The sequence below is a fragment of the Haliotis rufescens genome, unplaced genomic scaffold (assembly GCF_023055435.1).
Source record: "Haliotis rufescens isolate VD_foot unplaced genomic scaffold, xgHalRufe1.0.p SCAF_8, whole genome shotgun sequence".
Lineage (NCBI taxonomy): Eukaryota > Metazoa > Mollusca > Gastropoda > Lepetellida > Haliotidae > Haliotis > Haliotis rufescens.
In genome coordinates, this window is record NW_025964372.1 from 16,254,131 (window position 1) to 16,281,461 (window position 27,331).

Genomic DNA, 27,331 nt, shown 5'->3' on the forward strand with positions numbered 1-27,331 from the left:
GCGGCGCCTTAGATGACTGGGCCACCCATGGCTCCATATGTTTACAGTACATAGGAACTCACTGAGTCACCCCCTATTTTCTCATTTAACATGAAACTTTATGTTTATCAAATTCACACTTATTATCATAGTGTTGCCCTCCTGTTACCTCAAAGAAAAAAGTTATTTTTGTAAAGTAAAAAGTATACATGATACCATAAATGTTGGTTTTTTTCCTGAAAATATGCACACTTGAAAATAACAACATTGGGGATAGCGTCAGCCCTATGATACCCCTTGAGGGTGCATCAGGGTAGATTGTGGGAGATTCAGACCTGACCCTGGGTTCAGACATAGGATATGGTTACCCTATTTATGGACACCTGGGGGGCGGTCGGGTAGCCTAGTGGTTAAAGCGTTCGCTCGTCACGCCGAAGACCCGGGTTCGATTCCCGACATGAGTACAATGTGTGAAGCCCATTTCTGGTGTCCCCCGCCGTGATATTGCTGGAATATTGCTAAAAGCAGCGTAAAACCATACTCACTCATTATGAACACCTGGGGTCATCACTGATTATCAGTGATCTATTCATATCATTTTCACCACTATTTTGCCCTTTATGCCTACTGGAATCTGGACTTCTGTGGCGTTGACGTTTTAAATTACCACAACAGTATGACCAAAATTTATTTAGCAAATCTTTAGGCTAAATTCACGTGAACTTATGTCATGGTGTCTTTACCGTAGCAGTCTTTTACGTTTCAGTGTTCAAAATTAAGTTTGAAAGTCATGGAGTCCTTATTATACAATAATCGGACTGCATCCATGGTCTAGTGGTTTAGTGGTAGAGCATCTGCCCAGAGAGCGGAAGGTCGGGGTTCAGTCCCCGGCCGCGTCATTCCAAATGATGCTACTTGTTGTTACCCTACCTGGCGCTCAGCATTAAGGGGCTAAAACAGTGACTCAGACTTGAGTTGGCTTAGAGTCAGTATACCTGGGTACTGTGTCTGGATTGGGTATTCATGTTAAATTGAGGCATGGTACTTTCTCGGGGGGCTAGCACTATAAGAACACATTAGTCAGCAGTCAGTACAAGCATCCACACACATGCACACACACACATATATACACATGCACATGCACACATACATGCATGCATGCATGTCGCTTTTAAAGTGCAATAATCTTGAAACACGACGTTAAACCCCATTTCACCTTACCTCCCATGTATTTAATCAATTAATAATTTAATGTTGCAGTTGTTGCTGTGTGTTCTTTTCATAAAGTTATCCAAACTATAGCAAGGGGCAGAGGAAAATGAGTGTTAAATGATCTCAATTTATTTTGTGGGTGGTGACTGTTAGCTTGAGGCATCTAAATATAGAAATTTAATGTCACCCAGTTTGATTGAGATGAATAGGCGAAGTAGATTGGGCTCATAGTTTCTCGTTAAACTGATATACATTTTGATATATTAAACATTGCGATATATTAAACATTGCGATCTATAATATCATGCAGCAGAGCTCCAGATAGGCTTTTGGAGTTGTGGGTATTTTACCCATGCATTTTAAAATCATTGGGTATCTGTGTATTCAAATTTCTGTTACCACTAGTTTTTACGCATGTGGGTATTTAAGTTAAATATTTAAAAACACTTTTCATCTAGTTCCTGCAAACTGGTGTCGTGTGGGTTCGAGAGCTTTATAGGACTCAAAAATACCACGATACGTCCACAAGAAAGTGTGATGGCAAATGATCATGATGTAACTGTCATCGTGGAGTTTGGCAAGGTTGACGGAATGTCCGCTTATAATTTCAAAATAAGTTGCTGATTTGCTAATCGAATACGCAGGGTTACTTCACAATATTTTGATGATACGCACAAGTTTTATTTTTGTAGCATATTTGTAATGTTTGGTGCGTATTTGATATGCTAGGATTTTATTTTTCTGCGTATTTCTGCATTTCTGATGCGTATTTTACGCAGATACGCAGCTTATCTGGAGCTCTGTACAGAGGTTAAATAAACAATCACGGGGACATAAGTTATAATTACATCATTGCCACAGGTATTTGCAACATGTGACCAGAATGACAACACAACACGGTTATAGTCAGCACTAGAACATGGGGACATAAGTTATAATTACATCACTGCCACAGGTATTTGCAACATGTGACCAGAATGACAACATAACACTGTTATAGTCAGCACTAGAACATGGGGACATAAGTTATAATTGCATCACTGCCACAGGTATTTGCAACATGTGACCAGCATGACATCACAACACTGTTATAGTCAGCACTAGAACATGGGGACATAAGTTATAATTACATCACTGCCACCGGTATTTGCAACATGTGACCAGCATGACAACACAACACTGTTATAGTCAGCACTAGAACATTGGGGCTTGTGAATCTAAAACATAACTAGAATAGAAAGTAATGATTTTTTAAGCCCTATGATGTATGACTGTTTTTTTAAAGTTACCAAATTGGCCATTGTTTCCATTTTGTAATGCAACGTCACTAGTTTGTATGGAAGCTTATGGCTATTGTTATGTATAAAATGTCATTAACATGCAGGTCAATTCGTCATTTCCTAAATAAATGTCTTCATTCTTATTCAAAAGGAAAAAAAAACACTTTTATGTTATTTATATTTTTATTTATAAATGTCAGATAGTACTTCTCGTCTAGTCAGTATTACACAAGCCTCAGGATAGCACGATAGCATGTGTTTTAAATCCTGTTTGCTAATAATATTTACACATATGTCTGTTTAGATATGTAATCTGTGAACCAAAATTTGACACAAATGCTTAATTCATCTGAAACGATAGAGGATCCATTTATTTAACTATGTTTCAATTTTGTTTATCAAACATGTTAATATTATTCTCTATTTAGAATAACCCTGCTACAAATGTACTTTTAAATATACTTCTGCAAAGAAGTTAAAGCTCACCCGATTTTTTTATATGACTATATCATGACAAAATAACTTAAGTCATGTAAAAAATCTGGTGTTCTTAACTTCTTTTGAGTAGTATATGTTGCAAATCCACTGTGACATGATGGAAACAGAGACTATATATTACCTTGATCTGTGTACATCTGGCGACAACAACGCTGGGACAATATTGTACCCCAACGTTCCACAACACGCTCAAGTGCGACAATGACCATCTCGCTTGTGTTGATTTGAATGTCAGTTGCCGGATAGACCTGGGTCGCTGTGACCTAATACCTTTCAAATGATAATGAACTACCTACTCCTTTTTCATGCCCCCAAAATTTAACATAAATCATGTGAAGGCTTGTCAGGTGCTCTTTAGCAAGCTTGTTGCTTTTAACGTTGTATGACATCGGTATAGCTGATGTGCGCATATCAGTGTCATTTAAGTTGATCATTATAGAGTTATACATCAGTGTTAGGAGGGGATTATGTGTAAGTTGATCAGCTCATGATATTACAATGTTGGGAGGGGATTATGTGTAAGTTGATCAGCTCATGATATTACAATGTTGGGAGGGGATTATGTGTAAGTCGGTCAGCTCATGATATATCAGTGTTATACATCAGTGTTAGGAGAGGATTATATGTAAGTCATTCAGCTCATGATATGACAATGTTGGGAGGGGATTATGTGTAAGTTGATCAGCTCATGATATTACAATGTTGGGAGGGGATTATGTGTAAGTTGATCAGCTCATGATATTACAATGTTGGGAGGGGATTATGTATAAGTCGGTCAGCTCATGATATATCAGTGTTATACATCAGTGTTAGGAGAGGATTTTGTTGTAAGTCAGTCAGCTCATGATATTACAATGTTGGGAGGGGATTACCGTATTCGACGTAATAAGCGCCCAGGGCGCTCTCAAAATTAGAAATAGGGGGCTCTTATTAGAATATTATTTTGGTGAGTTGAAAGATAAATTTCGTGGTTTATGCTGACAGCCTGAAATGTTTATATACAACAGATATATTTTTCCAGAATTTAATTGCCCATAATTAAGGGTGCATATAACACACGAGTGTGTATTATATGCGAATAAAGAAGTCTTTTGTACATTGATCATTGATCGAAAGGGGTGCTAATAGGGATTGTTCACTATCCAATGTATTAGCAAATATCGCCGTGGGCGCTTATTAGAGCGGGGCGCTTATTACGTCGAATACGGTATGTGTAAGATGATCAGCTCATGATATTACAATGTTGGGAGGGGATTATGTATAAGTCAGTCAGCTCATGATATATCAGTGTTATACATCAGGAGCTCATGATATTACAATGTTGGGAGGGGATTATGTATAAGTCAGTCAGCTCATGATATTACAATGTTGGGAGGGGATTATGTGTAAGTTGATCACCTCATGATATTACAATGTTGGGAGGGGATTATGTATAAGTCAGTCAGCTCATGATATATCAGTGTTATACATCAGTGTTAGGAGAGGATTATGTGTAAGTCATTCAGCTCATGATATTACAATGTTGGGAGGGGATTATGTATAAGTCAGTCAGCTCATGATATATCAGTGTTATACATCAGTGTTAGGAGAGGATTATGTGTAAGTCATTCAGCTCATGATATTACAATGTTGGGAGGGGATTATGTATAAGTCAGTAAGCTCATGATATATCAGTGTTATACATCAGCGTTAGGAGGGAATTATGTGTAAGTCAGTCAGCTCATGATATATCAGTGTTATACATCAGCGTTAGGAGGTAATTATGTGTAAGTCGGTCAGCTCATGATATTACAATGTTGGGAGGGGATTATGTGTAAGTTGATCAGCTCATGATATTACAATGTTGGGAGGGGATTAAGTGTAAGTTGATCAGCTCATGATATTACAATGTTGGGAGGGGATTAAGTGTAAGTTGATCAGCTCATGATGTTACAATGTTGGGAGGGGATTATGTGTAAGTCAGTCAGCTCATGATATATCAGTGTTATACATCAGTGTTAGGAGAGGATTATGTGTAAGTCAGTCAGCTCATGATATATCAGTGTTATACATCAGGAGCTCATGATATTACAATGTTGGGAGGGGATTAAGTGTAAGTTGATCAGCTCATGATGTTACAATGTTGGGAGGGGATTATGTGTAAGTCAGTCAGCTCATGATATATCAGTGTTATACATCAGTGTTAGGAGAGGATTATGTGTAAGTCAGTCAGCTCATGATATATCAGTGTTATACATCAGCGTTGGGAGGGAATTATGTGTAAGTCGGTCAGCTCATGATATGACAATGTTGGGAGGGGATTATGTGTAAGTTGATCAGCTCATGATGTTACAATGTTGGGAGGGGATTATGTATAAGTCAGTCATCTCATGATATATCAGTGTTATACATCAGTGTTAGGAGAGGATTATGTGTAAGTCAGTCAGCTCATGATATATCAGTGTTATACATCAGCGTTAGGAGGGAATTATGTGTTAGTCGGTCAGCTCATGATATGACAATGTTGGGAGGGGATTATGTGTAAGTCAGTCATCTCATGATATATCAGTGTTATACATCAGTGTTAGGAGAGGATTATGTGTAAGTCAGTCAGCTCATGATATATCAGTGTTATACATCAGCGTTAGGAGGGAATTATGTGTTAGTCGGTCAGCTCATGATATTACAATGTTGGGAGGGGATTATGTGTAAGTTGATCAGCTCATGATATTACAATGTTGGGAGGGGATTAAGTGTAAGTTGATCAGCTCATGATATGACAATGTTGGGAGGGGATTATGTGTAAGTTGATCAGCTTATGATGTTACAATGTTGGGAGGGGATTATGTGTAAGTCAGTCAGCTCATGATATATCAGTGTTATACATCAGTGTTAGGAGAGGATTATGTGTAAGTCAGTCAGCTCATGATATATCAGTGTTATATATACATGCTCAGATGGGATTAATATATTATTAAATGTTCATGGTTGTAAACTTCAAAGGAGTTGTTACTCAGAAATGTGTGTTATTGCCTGTGCTAGCCGGCGCCTGTCACCACAGTGGCAACTTATTCAGATAAGTAACTCTGCTGAGATGCTCTCTCTGTTGGCAATGTAAATAACAGATGTAATTTCACCATCAATTTATGTCAGTGGCAACTGACTTGAAAGTGGATCTTTTTGTCATTAAATATTTGAATGTGTATAATATTTTATGAGGTTTTCTTTGATGTATTAAAGCCTCTAGGTGCATTGACACTGATGTTCACAGTTCTCACGTAGGATTTTGTAACAAAAAGAAACTGTTTCCTACGAGTTAATTCCGATTGCACACAGCTGAGGGGACGGCCATTTGATCTTCTGGAGGAGGGGGTCACTTGGGACTTTTTGTCAAAAAACAATCTGTACCCAAAAATACTGGTAAAAAAAATTGTCCTCAGTTTAAAAAAATAATCATTCATGGAACATGATGACTGTTCTTATAAATAATGTTTTGTTGGTGAAAAAATATTGATTGCTTTCTCCTTTCATAGAATTTTATATTTTTTAAACGTTGACTGGAAAATATTCAGTCTCAAACACAAATGCCAGGCCACCCAAGGATATTAAATAGGCGGTCCCTGAGCTGAATAGGGATCCATTTGAAACAGAATACAACTCCATTTGAAACTGTTAACTCGCAAGTGCTAGTTGTGCGTGGTGAAATGTATATATTCACATTGTTCATTATGTTGTAGGACAAAAGAGTATGACACATGTATTTAGCACCAGATGTTATGATATTCATTTATTTGTATGATACTGTAGCTGGTGAAAATGGTTTCTGTAAGTTTGTCAACAAATGTCTGAATGGGAGAAATGCCTGCATACTTTGTACGTACACATGATACAACGTACAAACATGCCATCAGTAGCCAGGGGTAACTTTGTTAGGAGTGTGTGTGATCATGCACAAAGAAAGTGTCAGATGTGGATGTAGTCGGTGGAGTTGCTGGGAGGAGGATGCAGATGATGTTGCAGATGATAATGAAGTCAGTGATCAGACCAGATTTATTTATTTAGTTTTACAAATTTTTATTTGGCCACAAAGTGAAAGGTAAAAAAGTTATGAAATTATCAATGGCGTTGATTTGAGATTATTGCCTGCAAATAAACTTGATGAAATAAATAATGTGTATTCAAATTAAGTTTATGGGCATTTTTCAATGAAAGACAGCATTCAGCTTGCTATTATTCTTTTAATTATGTCATTTTTTTATTTCTTAAGCTGTAAGTGATAATATATCAGCACTTGGGCTCTTCCCAGGAGCTGCTGCAGAGCTTGCAACCTCTTCTACATCAGATGACCCATGTGGTGGTGTCAGTCACTCTCAGAGAGAACTTTCTAGATCAAATAATTGATTTTATCAAGAATATAGGCGAAAACTATTCATGTACTTTCAACTCCTATGTGAAGTTCACAGGAGACCTGAGATGTTTGTTTGAGATGGTATATTCGGTCACTGCTTGGTACATGCAACTCTCATTGGTATGTCCAGCACTCCAGTGTATCAAGTGAAATTGTTTTGAATCAAAGTTTTGTCTGCATTTTCTGGACAAATTGTTTGTAAGTTTGGTAGATATTTTAGCAGGAACCCAGGTGTGTGTGGGCGGAGAGTGTGAAGGACGATCGAGCAGCTGATTATGGTACTCAGTGTTTGAAATTAAGCAATAAAGTGAAAGGGTCAATGCCATGACCCTAGGGTTAAGAGTTTGGGGATCCCTTTATTCAAAAACATTAGAAGAAGACCTGAGGGACACCAGTACCCACACCTTTGTCCTAACACTGGTACAGGAACCTGGATTATGATCTGTGTTTGTGTCTCTCTGTGTGTTTTCCTGTCTGTCTGTGCCTGCCTGTGTGTCTGTGTGTCTGCCTGTGTGTCTGTGCCACCCTGTGTGTCTGTGCCTGACTGTCTGTGTCTCTACATGTCTTCCTGGGTGTCTGTGCCACCCTGTGTGTCTGTGCCTGTCTATGTGTCTGCTTGTGTCTGTGCCTTAGTATGTCTGTGTCTTCTTGTCTATGTCTGACTCTCTATGTGTCTTCTGTGTATCTGCCTGCTTGTGTGTCTGTGTGTCTGCCTGCCTGTGTGTCTGTGTCTACTTCTGTCTGTGTGTCTCTATGTACCCTCCCGGTGTCTGTGTGTCTGTGTCTATTTCTGTCAGTGTTTCTATGTACCCTCCCTGTGTCAGCGTCTGTGCCTGTCTCTGTCTTTGTTTCTCTCTACATGCTCTAGGTGTCAGTGTCAACAACTGTTTTTAGACTGAGTCAAACATGAAATAAATGAGAACAGAATTCTGATGGGAACTCACATGATGTCATGGTTGAGAAGAGGTATTGCTTTCTTGCAAGATGGAAGACAAGAAATATTCCTAGGCAAGTGAACAGTTAGAATGTACTTCCGAGCGACACAGCATTTTCATGCTTTTTGCACTGGTGTCAAATGTGGGTTATCTGATCATAAATCAGTTTGATTTGAACCAACATTAACCTCATACCACTGCATACATGTAGCAGACTTCCTACCTCTCTGCAGGTCATTGGTCCTGTGTGGATCTGTAAAACACCGACAGTCAGGGTGACTGGTGAATTTTGTCAAATAACAATGTTTGGTACTTTCCATTTAGTTTCTTGAGCTTTTCGTTCTTGTTCTGGCTACAAGCATCTGATAGCTTTATAAGTGAAAAGGATAGAGTGAGTGAGTATGGTTTTATGTCACTTTTAACAATATTCATGTAAAGGTAAAGGCGTTTTTGCTTTGTTTTACGTTATTGTGTTGATTGCAATGTTAAGAAATTAAAATGGAAGCGAAATACCAGTTTTAAACAAAATAATTTCTTGTTTCCGAGTTTTACTGCCAAGAACACTCAGTTTAGAATCCTAGTTTTGAACTCTTAAGTGTGGACTCTTGCTCATGCAATCAAACACTGGTTTGCAGTCCTCTACTATATTCTGTTGTGATATAGCTGGACCATTGCTGCAGTGTAAAAACATACTCACTCACTCTCTCATCACTCACTCACTCACTGACCGCCTCTGTGGTCTAGTGGTAGAGCGTCCGCCCAGAGAGCAGAAGATCTGGTGTTCGATCCCTGGCCGTGTCATACCAAAAGACGTGAAAAGATGGTACTTGTTGTTACCCTGTCTGGCGCTCGGCATTAAGGGGCTAAAACAAGGACTGGTCATCTCAGAGTCAGTATACTGTGTCTGAGTTGGGTATTCATGTTAAACTGCCACATGGTATCTCAGTGTGCTAGCACTATAAATCGGCATCAGTCCGGACTAGTACATGCAGCCCCTAACACTCACGCACGCACACATGCATGCACATTGCTATATAAGAGCAATAATCTTGGACGCAACGTTAAACCCCTTTTCACCTCACTCACTCACTCAGGGGGAACATTGACATGTTCTTCTGTCCATATTCATCTTGTGTTCTGCTTGGTTAAGAAAGGGTAATATTAGTTTAAAATATCAAGGTCTTTCTTGGTAAACAAACATGTTTTCATGTGTATGTCTATCCCCCATATTATTTTCATCTTTGCCATGAGGACATATATCTTCTTGAAATACAGTAATTCATTCAAAAATATATCTAAAGATGTTATAGACTGCTTGAGCCCATTGTCCCTGTGATTCAGTAAGTAAATGACGAGGTCATCAATGCATTAGCATGGCTTGGCTGTTGTGTTTGAATGCCCACAAGGGTAAATGGTATGACGAATACTTTTGACGTCAGTAAGTGATGCAATGTATGCTCAAGGATGAAAAACTAGTGTATGGTGTAACACAAAGACTGACACTCTGACAGTAGCGATCGACTGGATGGTCTTTAATGCCGCTTGCATGGTGTTTTATCAATAGTCTTCTGTGCCTCCATGGACTAAAGAGTGCATTTACAGTGGGGGTATTGTCGGAGGCCATAATGACAGTATCTGAGTGCAGGCAAGTGCGGACACGAGTGCGTGTGGTGAATGCTGCAGGAGGAGTGAAGTGTGACATGAAGCAACATGGCTGTGTGGTTAGGCTTGTTTATGATATTTCAGTTGAAGATATTATCCTGGGTTCCAAACAGTTTCGCAAGCTGTAGAACATGTGGGAGTTTGAAAGACTTAGAATTAAAGATTAGATATAGATATCATCATCATCATCATCATCATCATCATCGATGTCATCATAATCATCATCATAAATATATATGGCACCAAAATTCGATTGCATAGGTGTCAGTATCACACGACATGCCAAGTAGCTGTTTCATTTACTGATATGATATCTGGCTAAATAATATCAGAACATTTAGCTGCCTTGAGGAAACTAGTATATTTAATTGACTACATCTGGTTAGATAATACCGGAACCCATATAAGTAGCTTTCTTGAGGAAACTGGTACATTTAATTGACTATATATGTTAAATAATATCTGAGAACCGGAAACTGCCTTGAGGAAACTAGTACATTTCATTGACTACATGATGAAGACTGATCAGATAATACCAGAACTTATATGAGTAGCTTCCTTGAGGAAACTAGTACATTTCATTGACTTTATCTGGCTAAATATTATCAGAACTAGTAACTGCCTTGAGGAAACTAGTACATTTCATTGACTATATCTGACGATACATCAGTCTACCTGTGCGGCATAATTTTCATGCAACAATACGATACACCATGTTTTTTTCTGTATCGATACAAGAGGATAAATTTGCAAAAATAAAATACTTACTCGTTTAATGACCTCAGCATTTCTTTGTCAGTTAAATATCACAAAATGTATTGTAATTAGCGTTTCAAATTCACTACCAAACATAGCCGCTACGGACATGTGTCTACAGCTAGCTTTTCCTTTTGAACCTGCTCTGAATATTTGTAGTTAGAAGTTTCTGTACAATTTGACGTAAATATGCATATCGCTATACGTATCGTATCGTGACCTATGTGTATTGTTTCACCCCGATTATTGACTACATCCTGTTAAATAAATATCAGAACTCGTAGCTTCCTAGAAGAAAGTAGTACGTTTCATTGACACAATCTAGTTAAATAACTTGCTTGAGGAAACTAGTATGAGCATCAGTTGATAGCGTATCATCAGATGTTTATCCTGACAAAAACTTTTATCAATTCATGTGGTGTTATGTTAATAACTTTCGCTATGGTTTTAGTGTTAACCGAACTGTCCTGACATAAATTGTAGGCAAGCAAGTTCAACTAACAGGATCCTAGAATATCAGTCAAAATGTACATTATATATTCATGAAAACACATCGTAGCTCATGTCAACTGAGTGTTTCCTTGTGCGGTTAACAGCATGATGTGTGTGAGATGTTGTTAGGAAAACAGTACCTATTTAAGATGGCTATCTTTATTCATGACATGTATGGAGTATGAAACGAGATGAAGCATTACTGTCTGGGAAACTCTGCACCTGTACTGTCACCCGACACGGCCATTAATTTACCATCAACAGTCCAGCTTAAGTGTCTGACAGCTACCTTTATAAAGATACACAACAGTAACAAAAAGTGTTTTTACTGCCATTGAGATCTACCCGTGAACATCCGGTTAGAATTGGTCTTCAGCAACCCATGCTTGCCGAAAGAGGTGACTAATGGTATCGGGTGGTCAGGCTCATGGACCAATGATATCAATCACTGGATTGTTTGGTCCAGACTCAATTATTTACAGACCGCCGTCATAAAGCTGGAATATTGCTGCTTGCAGCATTTAATAACAAAGAAACATACAAAATCATTGAGATCCTGTGTATATCAAATAAACCAGTATCTTCATAAAGTCATTATGCAAACAACAGATATTATTTATTTACCGTGGGAAGTTTCTTATGACCTGGCATTTATGGTTCATGAGAGCATTGTGAGTGGATAGGTGAGATAACGAGGAGACAGGTACAAATCTCAGTGATCCCCAGGTAATCTGGACCTACATTGTTGATCTACCACTCACTTCACGGTCAGTCATCGTTGTGGACAGTTGTGTATGGCCAGGGCTGTCAGGGGCATTGGGGGGTCAGACACTTTTGTTGAGTTAATAATTACAGGGCTAGTCCTTCTTTGCACCCCTTGGAACATCATATGGCCTAACTTAAGGGTCCTTGGTATGTCACAATTTACTGAGGGTACACATATTGTATAACTAGAGTCCATGGTATGTCATAACTAGGGTACAAAGTATGGTCTAACAGGGGTACATAGTATGGTCTAACTGGGGTCCATGGTATGGTCTAACTAGGGTCTATAGTATGGTCTAACAAGGGTACATAGTATGATCTAACTGGGCCCATAGCGTGGTCTTACTTGGTCCATAGTATGGTCTAACTAGGGTACATAGTATGGTCTAACTGAGTCCATAATATGGTCTGACTGGGTTTCCTAGTATGGTCTAACTTTGGGTCCATAGTATGATCTAACTAGGGTACATGGTATAGTATGAATGGGGTCCATAGTATTGTCTAACTGGGTCCATAGTATGGTCTGACTGGGGTTCCTAGTATGGTCTAACTAGGTTCAACAGTATGGTCTAACTAGGGTATATGGTATGGTCTAACTAGGGTCCATAGTATGATCTAACTAGGGTATATGGTATGGTCTAACTAGGGTCCATAGTATGGTCTAACTAAGGGCCATCATCATAGTCGACTGTCCCATGAAAGATACTTCTAGAGCCAGACCTTCAAAGGTGTGTAGCATTCAGAAGACATAAAACCATGTAAAAGTGTCATGTAGTCGTTGATGTCGCTGGTACAACTCTACATGCAACCCAACTCTATGTTGCCACCCATGTTATATCATGAAGTCATCAAGTGACTCCCACTTGTCAAACCCATGATGACTACAACTCTTCACATACCGATCCCAATGTCAACTGAACCTTTATAATTAACATATAATGAACAAAAACGTTAAGGATCGTGAATAGTTGGGGGGATATTTTGGGGGATATTGTAGTGAAGACTGAGCTCACAATTTTATAAAAATATCCCCAAGAATATTCATGATCCCAGTACCTTTTTTTGGTTCAGTGTATTAAGGATCCTACGGAAGCCTTTTAGGGCCATTTGTTATTTATATTTTTTTCGATACTATCTTGAAATTTCAACTTCTAGATCTTGAAATTTCAACTTAGTATCTTGAAATTTCAACTCAGTATCTTGAAATTTCAACTAAGTATCTTGAAATTTCAACTTAGTATCTTGAAATTTCAAGATAGTATCGAAAGAAATTAAAAAAAACAAATGGCCCTAAAAGCCCTAAAAGGCTTCTTTAAGACTAAATCAAACTGTGCCTGTGTCCTGTGTCCTGAGGCTTTTTAGTGAATTTATTAGTTTTGGCAAAATTATCATGTAACCTTTTCCACTTAAACCACAACTATATTCAAATAAGTAATGTTTAGACTTACCTTAACTTCGGCTAAGGATTTCCGATAAATAATAGTTCTCATGTCATATCCAATTTCACAGTGATAAACACTACTTCGGCTCTCTTAAAGTAGATTGCCACTTGTATAGTGTTATGTTGCTGTCTATATCCCTGTCAGCTGTAACGGCAACTGATTCTCTAACAGTAAACAGTCAGCTGATATAGCTCCGCCTCAAGACGTGGAGCGTGACACCAGAAGCTACCCAACCCAGTCAGCTGATAGCGTGTGTCTGTATACACCCCCCCACCCCCATCCCTCACTCCCACCCCTCACAATCCCACCCCCCACTGCTCGGCACGCTTGATAAACATAACACTGGTGGATGCAGTGTATTCACCTGAAGCTGCGGATCTAATAGAAGTACGAGGCTTGCCCCCATCTGTTATCAAAAGTAACCCTTGTGCAGCTCAATATAGTTATTGCCATGCATTTTAATTATTTTTATTTTTATTCAACCCAGAATTGATGAAATAACCAAAATAATTCAATAGTTGTAGTTTAATAAGTTTTTTGTCCAAGAATAAAGTATTTTGTGTAAACATAAATCTGATATCATGTTGCATCATATGTCATCATCATGAATGTTTAGCATCAGGTCATCTCTAGATAGTATTTACAATGACTTTCAGTGCAGCAATAAATGTCACGTATACAATGGTTCAGTTAAGTCGCTTCAGAAAAACTGCGTTTTTATGTAAAATACACAAAACAGATCACCATTACCCAGGTAATTTAGAGTTGCTTGCTTACAAAAATGCAGGGAAAATGTAAAAAAAACAATAAAATAACACTGTGTGGAATTACCTTTTATAGCTTTTTCGGCTTGTACCTGTATTTTTTAGGCATCACACATTCATGAACATGTATGACAAAACCCAACAGTCATTAAAAAGATGTTAAAATAAGGGGCTTGTTGTTACCCTGCCTGGTGCAGTAAGGGGCTAAAACAAGGATTGGTCGGCTGAGAGTCAGTATACTGTGTCTGAGTGGGGTATTCATGTTAAGCTACGACATGGTGTCTCAGTTGGCTACCACTATAAAATTGGCATCAGTCCGGACACTAAGTACAGGCAGCCACACACACGCACACGCATACACGTCTCTATAAAATCTATAAAAATCTTGGACGCGAAGTTAAAGCCCATTTCACCTCACCAACCCAGAATGAATAACTCCACCTCTATACACATGTATGTGATACATCATTGACTGACACAGACAGACAGGGCAGGGGGGTGTTTGAAGAAGAGGCGTGGGAGGTCACATGACCATGAACTGTACCCAGTGTTGACTCACAGTAGGGGGTGGTTGGAGATTAGTGTGTGGTAATGTCACTGGTTAATCCTCTGTTAATGTAGAACCATGTGATTCTAGGTAATAACATTCAGGCCAGAACAGATTGTGGTCGTGTTTCATGGTCAAATGAATCAAAATCTCTGCAAATGAAAACATTGATGCAATTAATGCTGTTTCAATGAAATAAGCTTTTTTAAATAATTGTTATTGTATTATTGTTAAAAACTTATGAAGTATGCTTTAATAAGCAGTATCACAGAATGCTGGAACGCAATGGGAGTAGGCAAATTCTACCATAAATCAGAGGTCTCAAATCACAATTACCACCTCTATTTTGACAGCTGCATGTCTGTTCCAAAATCAATTTACATGGTCAAAATCTACATGTAACCTGGAATATTGCCGAGTGTGGCGTAAAACAACAAACCAACCAACATGGAACTTAGCTTCATGTTTAAAATGGTATGATCCAGGCTTCAGATCATCTGACCTTTATGTCAAGATGACCCTCTGGAACAGCTCTCTCTCCATCAATATCTGCCTCATTACATCATCAACACCAACCATCTTCCATAATGGTAGGGGAATGTTTTTAGATGAGTCTGACATAAAGCGTTAATGATGGCAAAATTGATCGTTCATATGAGCTTTTTAGTAACCTAGGTGCTTTGAGTGTTATTTATATCCTATTTGCATTTGTTTTCAATGACCTAGCTAGGTCTTTTATCATTTCTAATTTCACACTTAATATACACAATCAATAATTCACCAACTGATTCTATCTGAACACTGATGTAATGCTCCAGCCCCAGCCTGTAACAATGTGCCATGTGCTGCAGTGAAGACCTTTATGCAAGACTGGTTCCTGGCTGTCTTAACGTTGCATCATATTTATAATATGTCTATATTAGTCTGCTTCTTTTTTAGATATATTTTGACGGATCTTTAGGATTGCAATGAGGCTATTTACAGATATCTTTGAACAACAAAGGGGAATTAATGTCAAATATCAGCATTTTTCCTACATCACACAGAAACAAATGCAGATAGAAATCAAAACTGCACTGGTCTTTAACATACTATACACTGCCAACAGTAGTTTTTGTCAGTGTTCATGCAAATACTCATGAAGATATGATTAGAGAAAATACATTTAAGGATACAATTAATTAATTTTAATATTTTCATCCAGGTTTTTAGAGTGAGTGAGTGAGTTGGGTTTAGCACCGCTTTTAACAGTATTCCAGTTATATCACGGCGTGTCAGCTTAATGTGGGAGGAAAGCCCGAAGTGAAGCAGGTCTCTGTTGTTTACCGCTTTGGTGAAATCCATGAGCACGGGTTTGGTACTGACAAACCTAGAAACCTAATCAGGGATGAGGAAGGAACCGGGATACGAACCCATAACCATAAGTTTCCGGCGTGCCCAAGGGACGCAACACTGCACAGTGAATCGCGGCGCCTTAGACGACTGGGCCACCCATTTCCCCCTGTTAGAATGTTGAGGCATTTAATTTTTGTTTGGACCGCCTCCGTGGTCTAGTGGTAGAGCTTCCGCCTGGAGAGCGGAAGGTCCGGGGTTCGATCCCCGGCGGCGTCATACCAAAAGACGTTAAAAGATGGTACTTGTTGTTACCCTGTCTGGCGCTCGGCATTAAGGGGCTAAAACAAGGACTGGTAGGCTCGGAGTCAGTATACTGTGTCTGAGTGGGGTATTCATGTTAAACTGCGGCATGGTATCTCAGTGTGCTAGCACTATAAATCGGCATCAGTCCGGACTAGTACATGCAGCCACACAAACACACACACGTACATGCACGTTGCTAGATATATATAAGTGCAATAATCTTGGACGTGATGTTAAACCCCATTTCACCTCACAACCTAATTTTTGTTTGAACTGTCAAACTGTTGACATGAAGCGGGATGTTTGGCAGATTAAGTTCATGGTGTAATTATGTCAGAAAGTAGGGAACACAGAGTGATTTTCTTCAAACTTTAGGTGAGTGAGTGAGTGAGTATGGTTTTATGCCACTTATAGCAATATCCCAGCAATATCCCACCATGGGACTCTGGAAAATGGCCTTCACACATTGTACCCATGTGGGGAATCGAACCCAGGGCTTCGGCATGACGAGCCAACGCTTTCTCCACTATGCTACCCCGCCGCTCCTCAAACTGTAGGTAGGTGATGGAGTAGCCTAGTGGTTAAAGTGTAGGTCTGTAGGTTTGCTTTGGTTTGTTTGTTGTTTAATGCCGCACTCAGCAATATTCCAGCTATATGATGGCGGTCTGTAAATAATCAAGCCTGGACCAGACAATCAGTTATTGATATCATGAGCATCAATCCACGCAATTGGGATCGATGACATGCATCAACCGAGTATTCGAGCCTGACCACCCCAATCCTGTTAGTCGCCTCTTACGACAAACATAGTCGTCTTTTATGGCAAGAATGGGTTGCTGAAGACCTATTCTCCCCGGATCTTCAGGATGAGCAGAGATGGTGTTACAGTACTAAAGGTCAGGGAAGAGAATACTAAATGTTCATCTTGTTATCAGTAGACCAATGCCAAGCAGGTCGCTGCTTTTGTGTCAGCAGCTTGTGGAATTCATGCTGGTGTATAGTTATTGAAGGTATTTATTGATTTGTCATGTTATGGTTTTTTTTATTATTGTTGTCATACCAGTGGAACTAGGTCATATATTGTCTCTAATTTCTACATACAGACAGCTGGTGTGTGTATGTGTGCATGTGCATGTGTTTGTCAGTGTGCATGTGTTTGTCAGTGTGAAGGTGCTGCTCAGTGTGAAGGTGCTTGTCAGTGTGCAGGTGTTTGTCAGTGTGAAGGTGCTTGTCAGTGTGAAGGTGCTGGTCAGTGTGAAGGTGCTGCTCAGTGTGAAGGTGTTTGTCAGTGTGCAGGTGCTTGTCAGTGTGCAGGTGCTTGTCAGTGTGCAGGTGCTTGTCAGTGTGAAGGTGCTGGTCAGTGTGAAGGTGCTTGTCAGTGTGAAGGTGCTTGTCAGTGTGAGGGTGTTTGTCAGTGTGAAGGTGCTTGTCAGTGTGAAGGTGCTTGTCAGTGTGAGGGTGTTTGTCAGTGTGAAGGTGCTTGTCAGTGTGAAGGTGTTTGTCAGTGTGAGGGTGTTTGTCAGTGTGAAGGTGCTTGTCAGTGTGAAGGTGCTTGTCAGTGTGAGGGTGTTTGTCAGTGTGAAGGTGCTGGTCAGTGTGAAGGTGTTTGTCAGTGTGAAGGTGCTGGTCAGTGTCCAGGTGTTTGTCAGTGTGAGGGTGTTTGTCAGTGTGCAGGTGTTTGTCAGTGTGCAGGTGTTTGTCAGTGTGAAGGTGCTGGTCAGTGTGAAGGTGCTGGTCAGTGTGAGGGTGTTTGTCAGTGTGAGGGTGCTTGTCAGTGTGAGGGTGTTTGTCAGTGTGAAGGTGCTTGTCAGTGTGAAGGTGCTTGTCAGTGTGAAGGTGCTGCTCAGTGTGAAGGTGCTTGTCAGTGTGCAGGTGTTTGTCAGTGTGCAGGTGCTTGTCAGTGTGAAGGTGCTTGTCAGTGTGAAGGTGCTGGTCAGTGTGAAGGTGCTTGTCAGTGTGCAGGTGCTTGTCAGTGTGAAGGTGCTGGTCAGTGTGAGGGTGTTTGTCAGTGTGAAGGTGCTTGTCAGTGTGAAGGTGCTGGTCAGTGTGAAGGTGTTTGTCAGTGTGAAGGTGCTTGTCAGTGTGAAGGTGCTGGTCAGTGTGAAGGTGCTTGTCAGTGTGAAGGTGCTGGTCAGTGTGAAGGTGCTGGTCAGTGTGAGGGTGTTTGTCAGTGTGAAGGTGCTTGTCAGTGTGAGGGTGCTTGTCAGTGTGAAGGTGCTTGTCAGTGTGAAGGTGCTTGTCAGTGTGAAGGTGCTTGTCAGTGTGAGGGTGCTGGTCAGTGTTAAGGTGTTTGTCAGTGTGAAGGTGCTTGTCAGTGTACATGCCCCCTTGTAAATATTTATCTGAAGTGAACTGTTCATTGTAGACATTCAGTCACTCATTGTAATTCTGACAGTGATAGAGTGTGAAAAAGAATGATACATTGAATGAGTGAGGTTAATTCCCAATTTTAGCAATATTTTAGCAAGACATATCATGGTTGAAGAAATGCATCAAGAACTAGCTTCATATCTTTTATCATGGCATGAATGTGATCCATATGTGACGAGCCAGTGTAGGAACTATTTGTTGTACCACGAGGGATGTTGTGAAACAGGAGCATTGTCAATATCATACAGGATATATTGTCGGGGAACCTATGACTCTTGGAGCTGCCTTAAGGACAACCATGTCAACATGTTCACCCAATAGTGGAAGATATTTGTATCTGATGATTGAACTCCATTCATGTATTTATCCCTCAATTATTTGATCAGATACAAATCATTCCACTTACTTCCACCCTCAGTACCACCCTCAGTTCCTTATTAATACTGCAGAAGATCCAAGGTAGCATAGATCTTCAACAACCCATACTTGCCGTAAAAGGCGACTATGCTTGTCGTAACAGGCGACTAACGAGATCGGGTGGTGAGGCTCGCTGACTTGGTTGATGCATGTCATCAATTCCAATTGCGTGGATTGATGCTCATGATATCAATCACTGGATTGTCTGGTCCAGACACGATTATTTACAGACCGCCGTCATATAGCTGGAATATTGCTGAGTCCGGCGTTAAACAACAAACAAACAAATTGATACTGACATGCCTCTAAAAGGTCATTGATTTCCTTGTGATGTGCTGACCTTGATTTAGTAGTTGGTATTCAGCCTGTGCAGGCAGTGAGTGGTCGGAGTCCTAGTTAAAAAATACCTTCTCGTAGCCTGCTGTGAGCTCAAAGGTCACATGTATCCTGATTGTACATTATATAACGGCATCATTTTATGTGTGGCCATGAATACAGCTCGGGTGTCAGTTGCCCGCTTATTGTTTACTTACGGTCAAGTGACGGAGCGAAGACCCTGTCTGTCTCTGTATACGACATCTGTATGGTATAATCCTTCTGTTCAGTGTTATAACACGTCTCTGTTATATCCTTTCTTTCAGTTTTAATACATTTCTGTTATATCCTTCCTTTCAGTGTTCTTCTTATCTCTGCTTCTCCTTCACTGAGTGGAATGCCAAATCTCAGCATTGTCACATATTGTGTTATATCCGTTGTGTGAGTGTTATATCACATGTCTGTCTATTATAGCCCTTGTCTGATTGTTATGCCACATCACTTTGATGTATCCAATCTCTCAGTGTGATGCTGTATCCCTGTCTGCCATATCCCTTCTCAAAGCATCATTTAACATCTCCGTGTTTCCTAAAATCTGTCAGCGTTATGCCACATCTCTCTGTCTGTTATATCCTTTTTCTCAGCATTGTATCACATCCCTGTGTTATATATCCTTTCTCTCAGCATTACATCACATCTCTGTTTCCTTTCTGTCAGCACTATATCACAGCCCTCTCTGTGTGTTATATCCTTTTTCTCAGCATTGTATCACATCTGTGTGTTATAGATCCCTTCTCTCAGCATTACATCACATCTCTATGTCGCAGATCCCTTCTCACAGCATTATATCACATCTCTGTGTCACAGATCCCTTCTCTCAGCATTATATCACATCTCTGTCTCACAGATCCCTTCTCACAGTATTAAGCCACACTCTGTCACATCCCCAGCTGCCAACCACCACGAAGCATCTCCATCCACCACAATGTCAACTGATCAGCTGCCTCCATCAGCATGTATCGGGACAGAAAACATTTCCACATGATTGACTTCAGTTCCATAATCATGCACGCTCCGCTCTGATGTTTATATCAGTCCGGCAGACTGACATTATCCTAATCCTTTTCATTATAAGGAAGCTCAATAATCAATAGGTTTTTGGTCAATGTTGTAATACACTGTTGAGGATCTGTTTCATGTAGGTGTTATTGATCTTGATGAAGACTCAAGTCTGGATTCTATTTTTGTTTTGTCTGTGTATTGCTGTTGTTGATGTTATAGAGGGAGAATTCCGGCAACACAATTGATTCTGGTAACCACGGTACTGGCTGTTAATGTTTCTCTTTGAAGGTTTTGTACTTGAAGCCGGGCAGGGCTGACATGCCAGTTTTAGGAGAACATTCAAACACTTGCATGACCTCAATTCGTTCAGATTGATTTGGCACGGTTTAAGCTCCATTAAACCAGTTAAAAATACCTGAAAGACTAAAGGCTGAATTTTCTGGTGACCAAGTCAATTTGAATAAAACAGTCTGGAACAAGAAGAGCCTAATTGCAGTACTGGTGGTATTAAGGGATGTTAAAAGGGCACTTTGTCTGCTTGCTCAAAAAGTATTATGTATGAACCTAATTCAGTGAGTGAGTGAGTTGGGTTTAACGCCGCTTTTAACAGTATTCCAGTTATATCGCAGCGTGTCAGCTTAATGTGGGAAGAAAGTCCGAAGTGATGCAGGTCTCAGACCTTTACCACTTTGGTGAAACCCACGAGCACGGGTATTGTGCTGACAAACCTAGAAACATAATCGGGGCAAACCGGGATTCGAACCCACAATCATAGGTTTCTGGCGTGCCCAATGGACGCAACTCTGCACAGCGAATCGTGGTGCCTTAGAAGACGGGGCCACTGAGTTTCAGATGTGTGTAAAATTTGTTTACAGAGCTAAACCGAGTAATTATTCAATATTTCTTTTTGAATTTTTGCATTCCCATCAATCAAGTGATGAACATGAGCCTTTTGGAATGTTTTTTCGATGACATTGTGTTCATTTTCTTTTCATTAAAAATCGATCAATGTTATGAATCATGGATGAATAGAAAATAATGCTGTTTGTTTGAATACTTATGACTTTCTGCAAAAGTTGAAAGCATATTCATCCACAGTGTTAGACACTGAAACAATTGTGTCCAACACTGAAACAAAAGATGTACTATAACACACTTCATTGTCACATGTCTCTGAGTGAGTGAGGTGTTTAACTCTTAGGTTTGCTCAAGGGTGTAAGTAATGCATAATGGCTAGGTCTGAGATGACCATGGTCTACCATAGCTAGGTCTGAGATAGCAGTTATCTCCATTTCCAGTTGGTGTGTGTGTGTGTGTGTGTGTGTGTGTGTGTGTGTGTGTGTGTGTGTGTGTGTGTGTGTGTGTGTGTGTGTGTGTGTGTGTGTGTGTGTGTGTGTGTGTGTGTGTGTGTGTGTGTGTGTGTGTGTGTGTGTCGGGGGGGGGGGGGGGGTTGTCGGGGGTCTTGTTAAATCACAAGTTATCCAGTTTCATCAACCCAAACTGGCACAGACGTGTCCTGTCGTTACATATCTTGTCACAACATGCGACACTACAGCCATTGTGTATTGTCATCTATCACAATGTCACCTGTCACTACTCAGCCCAAGCTGGGTCAGTGAGGTAGCCCAGCGGTTAAAGTGTTCGCTCATTATTGTGAAGGCCATGCTTGATTCCCACAATGCTGCAATGTGTGAAGCCTGTTTTTTGTGTTCTATTCCATGATGTTGCTAGAAGATTGCCCAAAGTTGAATTAAATCAGACTCACTCACTCATCCCAAGATAAAAGTACCAGAGATCCCTCGGAAACAACTACCCCCTAATATGTTTCACAAGCCCTTTAGATACCATGAGACCCATGAAGGTCCGGGGTAGAATAGGTCTTCAGCAACCCATGCTTGCCATAAAAGGTAACTATGCTTGTCGTAAAAGGCGACTGGGATCGGGTGGTCAGGCTCGCTGACTTGGTTGATGCATGTCATCGATCCCAAATGCGTGGATTGATGCTCATGATATCAATCACTGGATTGTCTGGTCCAGACTCTATTATTTACAGACCGCCGTCATATAGCTGGAATATTGCTGAGTGATGCGTTAAACAACAAACCAACCAACCAACCAACCAACCAACCAACCAACCAACCAAAGATACCATGACACATTAGTTTCTGTACAGAGATATTTCAGTGTATCTTTAACATGTGCCCTCGGATATGTATCTTCACAAAATGTACCTTTCAGCCATATCTGAGAACATGACATTGTTGTGCTTATAAGACCTTGAATACCAAGCCACTTGTGGGATTTAATGGCAATTTCCTGCATAATAAAATGGGAACATTTACTTGCACCCGGCCTCTGTGTGCCATGTACATGTTCATTGTGTAGTGTGTGCTTGTCAGACCCTGTGCCTGCTATGCTGGCTGAAACTGCTGACTCGCATGTTTTGCCTGCTTGTATAGAACCCATGGCTCAGCAGGCAGACACACAGCCCAAGCTGGGCGCATGACGAGATGAATTGAAGGTTTATAGGATATCCTGTCATCAAGATTTAGGTGCTTTCAGAGAGATGGGTTACTCCATTGAAATGACAAAAGAGCTTTGTAAATCTTGAGTTAAGATTTTTCTTGTTTATGAAAGGATTGGGTTTGATAATTTCAAATCTTGCATCTGTGAATATGTTTGTAATTATCCTGTAGAAGTTGAAATTGGCATGTTTAGATTTGATTAAGTCATCCTATGTGGTACTATGTTTGAGATGAGGTGTCACACAAAAATATAACTCTGTGTGTGATATCGACATTACTCTGGGGGTACCCTATTCGATATAGGTCCCCAGTATCCAATGCTTGTCTCCCTGTGGGGATTCCAGGGCAGAATAGGTCCCCAGTATCCAATGCTTGTCTCCCTGTGGGGATTCAGGGCAGAATAGGTTCCCAGTATCCAATGCTTGTCTCCCTGTAGGGATTCCAGGGCAGAATAGGTCCCCAGTATCCAATGCTTGTCTCCCTGTGGGGATTCCAGGGCAGAATAGGTCCCCAGTATCCAATGCTTGTCTCCCTGTGGGGATTCCAGGGCAGAATAGGTCCCCAGTATCCAATGCTTGTCTCCCTGTGGGGATTCCAGGGCAGAATAGGTCCCCAGTATCCAATGCTTGTCTCCCCATGTGGATGTTAGGGCAAACTTGCCTACTTGAGTACCATATGCTAAATGTCTCCCCCAAGAAAAGCTTGTTTCTGTTTTATGTAATCACTGGGTTAGAAATTTAACAGTAGCCAATTAGCCCGGGGCTAGTACAAATTCCTGTGGACTAGTACAGACTTCCCAATTTCACCATTGTTCAACATAACAAGGGCATTTTATCTTTTCCCGGGCAAGTACAGCTTTTCAGTTTAGCTCTAACCCTGTGGAATACCTTCTTGTCTTGTGCGATGTTGTTTATATTCTGTTCAAAGACGAGGGGTATGAACAAGATATTCTTTCAAAAACTATTTTCAGGTAATTTGGGTGAGCTGGTATCCCATCATGCAAGTGGCAGCAAGTCAGGGACAAGTCAACACATCGCAGAGTCGGACCTTCGCCAGAAGTCGGACAAGCACCTCAACATACAGGTGGGGAGTGTGGAGCCTGATGTCTCAGGCCGATACAGCAGTACTGTACAGTATCATACATCGCCAAAGGGGTGGCGAAAAGTCACCAAGTGAAAAGACACACATCAGACATAGGCTGGCATATAACCTGGGACCCATGACGATCCCTGATAGAATTGGTCTTTTTAGAACCCATGGGGAATTGGTCTTTAGCAACCTATGCTTGTCGTAAGAGGCAACTAACAGGATCGGGTGGTCAGGCTCCCTGATTTGCTTGATGCATGTCATCGTATCCCAATTCATAGGTCAATGCTCATGATGTCAATCACTGTCTGGTCCAGAGTCAAATATGTGCAGCCCACGTCATAATTTGGTTGGAATATTGCTGAGTACAATGTTAAGCAACAAAGAAACAAACAAACAAGCAAACAAAGAAACAAAACACCCTGCAGCCTCTCTGATCTGCCTGTAGTTAGAGAGCAAGGGATTTTATTTGGTTTTATTTTCATAAGAAAGCCCAAATGAGACATTTACAACTTTGGTGAAAGCCGTGAACACAGTTGCTGATATATGAAGGATCATTATCTGGACAACTCGGGGGTTTGAAACCACAGGCAGCAGATCCTGGCATGACTAAGGGATGCAACTCAGTAACTTGAGGTGCCTCACAGAAGAGTGAGTGTAACTCATGGTTTTTGTTTTTTGCAGGCTTTCCAAACATACGAAGAGATTAGTAAGGTAGAAAAGGAATTGAAACGTCTCCGTGTCTCTCTCGCACGCAACAAAGACAGGTGAGAGGACAACTGTTTTTAATTCTTGGTTTACAGAATTTGGGTGTTCGAAAAACTACTTTTTTGACAAACTTGCAAAGATGATCTCAAAAACAATGAGTGTAGATTTAGACAAAAAAAAGAAAGAAAACACTTCAACTTGGGTTGTTTCTTTGACTGACAATTGCTGGAGTTTCTTGACTAATTTCCAATGAAGTCAGATGTTAAAATATGAAAATTCTGTAAAGTACTACCAGCTGTTGTGGTCATGTTTCTGACACTGAGCAGGTTACAGCTAGATGTGATCTGGGGCCCTTATTCAAAATGTTTTCTCCCTGTGTGGATTCCAGGGCTGAATAGGTCCCCAGTTTCCAATGGTTGTCTCCCCTTGTGGATGTTGGGGTAGACTTCCCGCTATTACCCAATTCTTGTCTCCCTGTGGGGATTCCAGGGCAAAATAGGCCCCCAGTATCCTATGCTTGTCTCCCTGTGGGGATTCCAGGGCTGAATAGGCCCCCAGTATCCTATGCTTGTCTCCCTGTGGGGATTCCAGGGCAAAATAGGCCCCCAGTATCCTATGCTTGTCTCCCTGTGGGGATTCCAGGGCTGAATAGGCCCCCAGTATCCTATGCTTGTCTCCCTGTGGGGATTCCAGGGCTGAATAGGCCCCCAGTGTCCTATGCTTGTCTCCCTGTGGGGATTCCAGGGCTGAATAGGCCCCCAGTATCCTATGCTTGTCTCCCTGTGTGGATTCCAGGGCTGAAAAAGTCCCCAGTATCCAATGCTTGTCTCCCTGTGGGGATTCCAGGGCTGAATAGGTCCCCAGTGTCCAATGCTTGTCTCCCTGTGGGGATTCCAGGGCAGAATAGGTCCCCAGTATCCAATGTTTGTCTCCCTGTGGGGATTCCAGGGCTGAATAGGCCCCCAGTATCCTATGCTTGTCTCCCTGTGGGGATTCCAGGGCTGAATAGGCCCCCAGTATCCTATGCTTGTCTCCCTGTGGGGATTCCAGGGCAGAATAGGTCCCCAGTATCCAATGCTTGTCTCCCTGTGGGGATTCCAGGGCTGAATAGGCCCCCAGTATCCTATGCTTGTCTCCCTGTGGGGATTCCAGGGCAGAATATGTCCCCAGCATCCTAAGCTTTCCCCATGTTGATGTTAGAGCAGGATGTTATAGTTGTCTTTTGTGCCTGGTGTGAAATTGAGATGTAGAAAGATAGATGAAAGAATGATAGAAAGGCTTATAAAATGTGACATGGCAAACACATATGCTTGTAAGGCCAATTTGCCCAAGCCAAGTCCTCCTTTAAAGGCTTACATTCATAACCTGATAAATTTGTCCGAGAAAATAAATTGTACAGTTGTCAGCACATTGTTTAGAACTTCTGTTCCATCATTTCCCAGGGACAGAAGGGTTGCAGAACAAGTTCGGCAAAAGATTTCCTCCGCAGAAGCCTACCTGGCAAAACTGAGGTCATCAGAGGTCACCCTGGAGAGACACAAGCAGAAACGGAGTGACAGCAAGAAACTCATGGTATTTTGACGTCTGCTGCAACTTGTGGGACAAACTTCTGTGTCTCTGGCAAGATCCAGGGCTGTCTGTGACAAGAATGTGTTATCACTTGGCTGGAATGTTTATCATGTGATAAGAATAAGTTATCACATGACAAGAATGTGTCATAACGTGACAAGAATGTGTTATCACAGATCCAGGGCTGTCTGTGACAAGAATGTGTTATCACAGATCCAGGGCTGTCTGTGACAAGAATGTGTTATCACAGATCCAGGGCTGTCTGTGACAAGAATGTGTTATCACTTGGCTAGAATGTTATCATGTGATAAGAATAAGTTATCACATGACAAGAATGTGTTTTAATGTGACAAGAATGAGTTATCACAGATCCAGGGCTGTTTGTGACAAGAATGTGTTATCAAAAGCTAAGGTGAAAGCTTTCTAAGCTATGATAACATGTGTCATTTCATGAGAAGAAAACATTAACACAACTAGTGACTGAGTGATTGAATTGGGTTTAAAGCCGCGTTTAACATTATTCCAGTTATATCGGTGCGTGTCAGCTTAATGTGGAAGGAGAGCCTGAAGTGATGCAGGTCTAAGACGTTTACCACTTTGTTGAAACCCACGAGCACGGGTATGGTGCTGACAAACCTAGAAACATAATCGGGGCGAACCAGGATTCGAACCAACAATCATAGGTTTCTGGCGTGCCCAAGGGACGCAACTCTGCACAGCAAATCACGGCACCTCAGACGATGGGGCCACCCATGCCCCCTACACAACTTGAAACCTCTAATTGTGATTGTACATACTATGTCCCCGTGTTGATTCTTGGTAAGAATTGGTTCCCAGCAACCTATACTGGTTGTAAGAAGTGACTTAAATTCGATTGGGTAGTCAGGCTTGGCTTGGCATGAATAGTTGCTCGCAATATCAA

At 40.9% G+C, this 27,331-nt stretch overlaps 2 protein-coding genes across 5 annotated transcripts in view; one reads left to right on the plus strand and one right to left on the minus strand.

Annotated features, from left to right (window-relative positions):
- Nucleotides 1-20,544, minus strand: part of LOC124144799 — a 46,326-nt gene extending 25,782 nt beyond the window's left edge. Inside the window, exon 1 of one of the 4 annotated variants that reach the window (XM_046514365.2) lies at nucleotides 19,678-20,544. The gene's annotated coding sequence lies outside the window, so the exon portion shown is untranslated. Of the gene's footprint in view, nucleotides 1-3,090; nucleotides 3,229-8,300; nucleotides 8,418-13,414; nucleotides 13,604-19,677 lie in introns of those variants that run through there. The other 3 variants (XM_046514362.2, XM_048389545.1, XM_046514363.2) reach the window with 3 other exon arrangements.
- The window catches only part of LOC124144800 (zinc finger CCCH-type with G patch domain-containing protein-like), a 75,013-nt gene extending 47,990 nt beyond the window's left edge, over nucleotides 1-27,023 (plus strand). The window contains exons 11-13 of the mRNA XM_046514367.2: nucleotides 24,017-24,129; nucleotides 24,817-24,899; nucleotides 26,283-27,023. Coding sequence (XP_046370323.1) covers nucleotides 24,017-24,129; nucleotides 24,817-24,899; nucleotides 26,283-26,421 — 335 coding nt within the window. The 3' untranslated portion in view covers nucleotides 26,422-27,023. The remainder of the gene's footprint in view (nucleotides 1-24,016; nucleotides 24,130-24,816; nucleotides 24,900-26,282) is intronic.
- The last annotated feature ends 308 nt before the right edge of the window (nucleotides 27,024-27,331 follow it).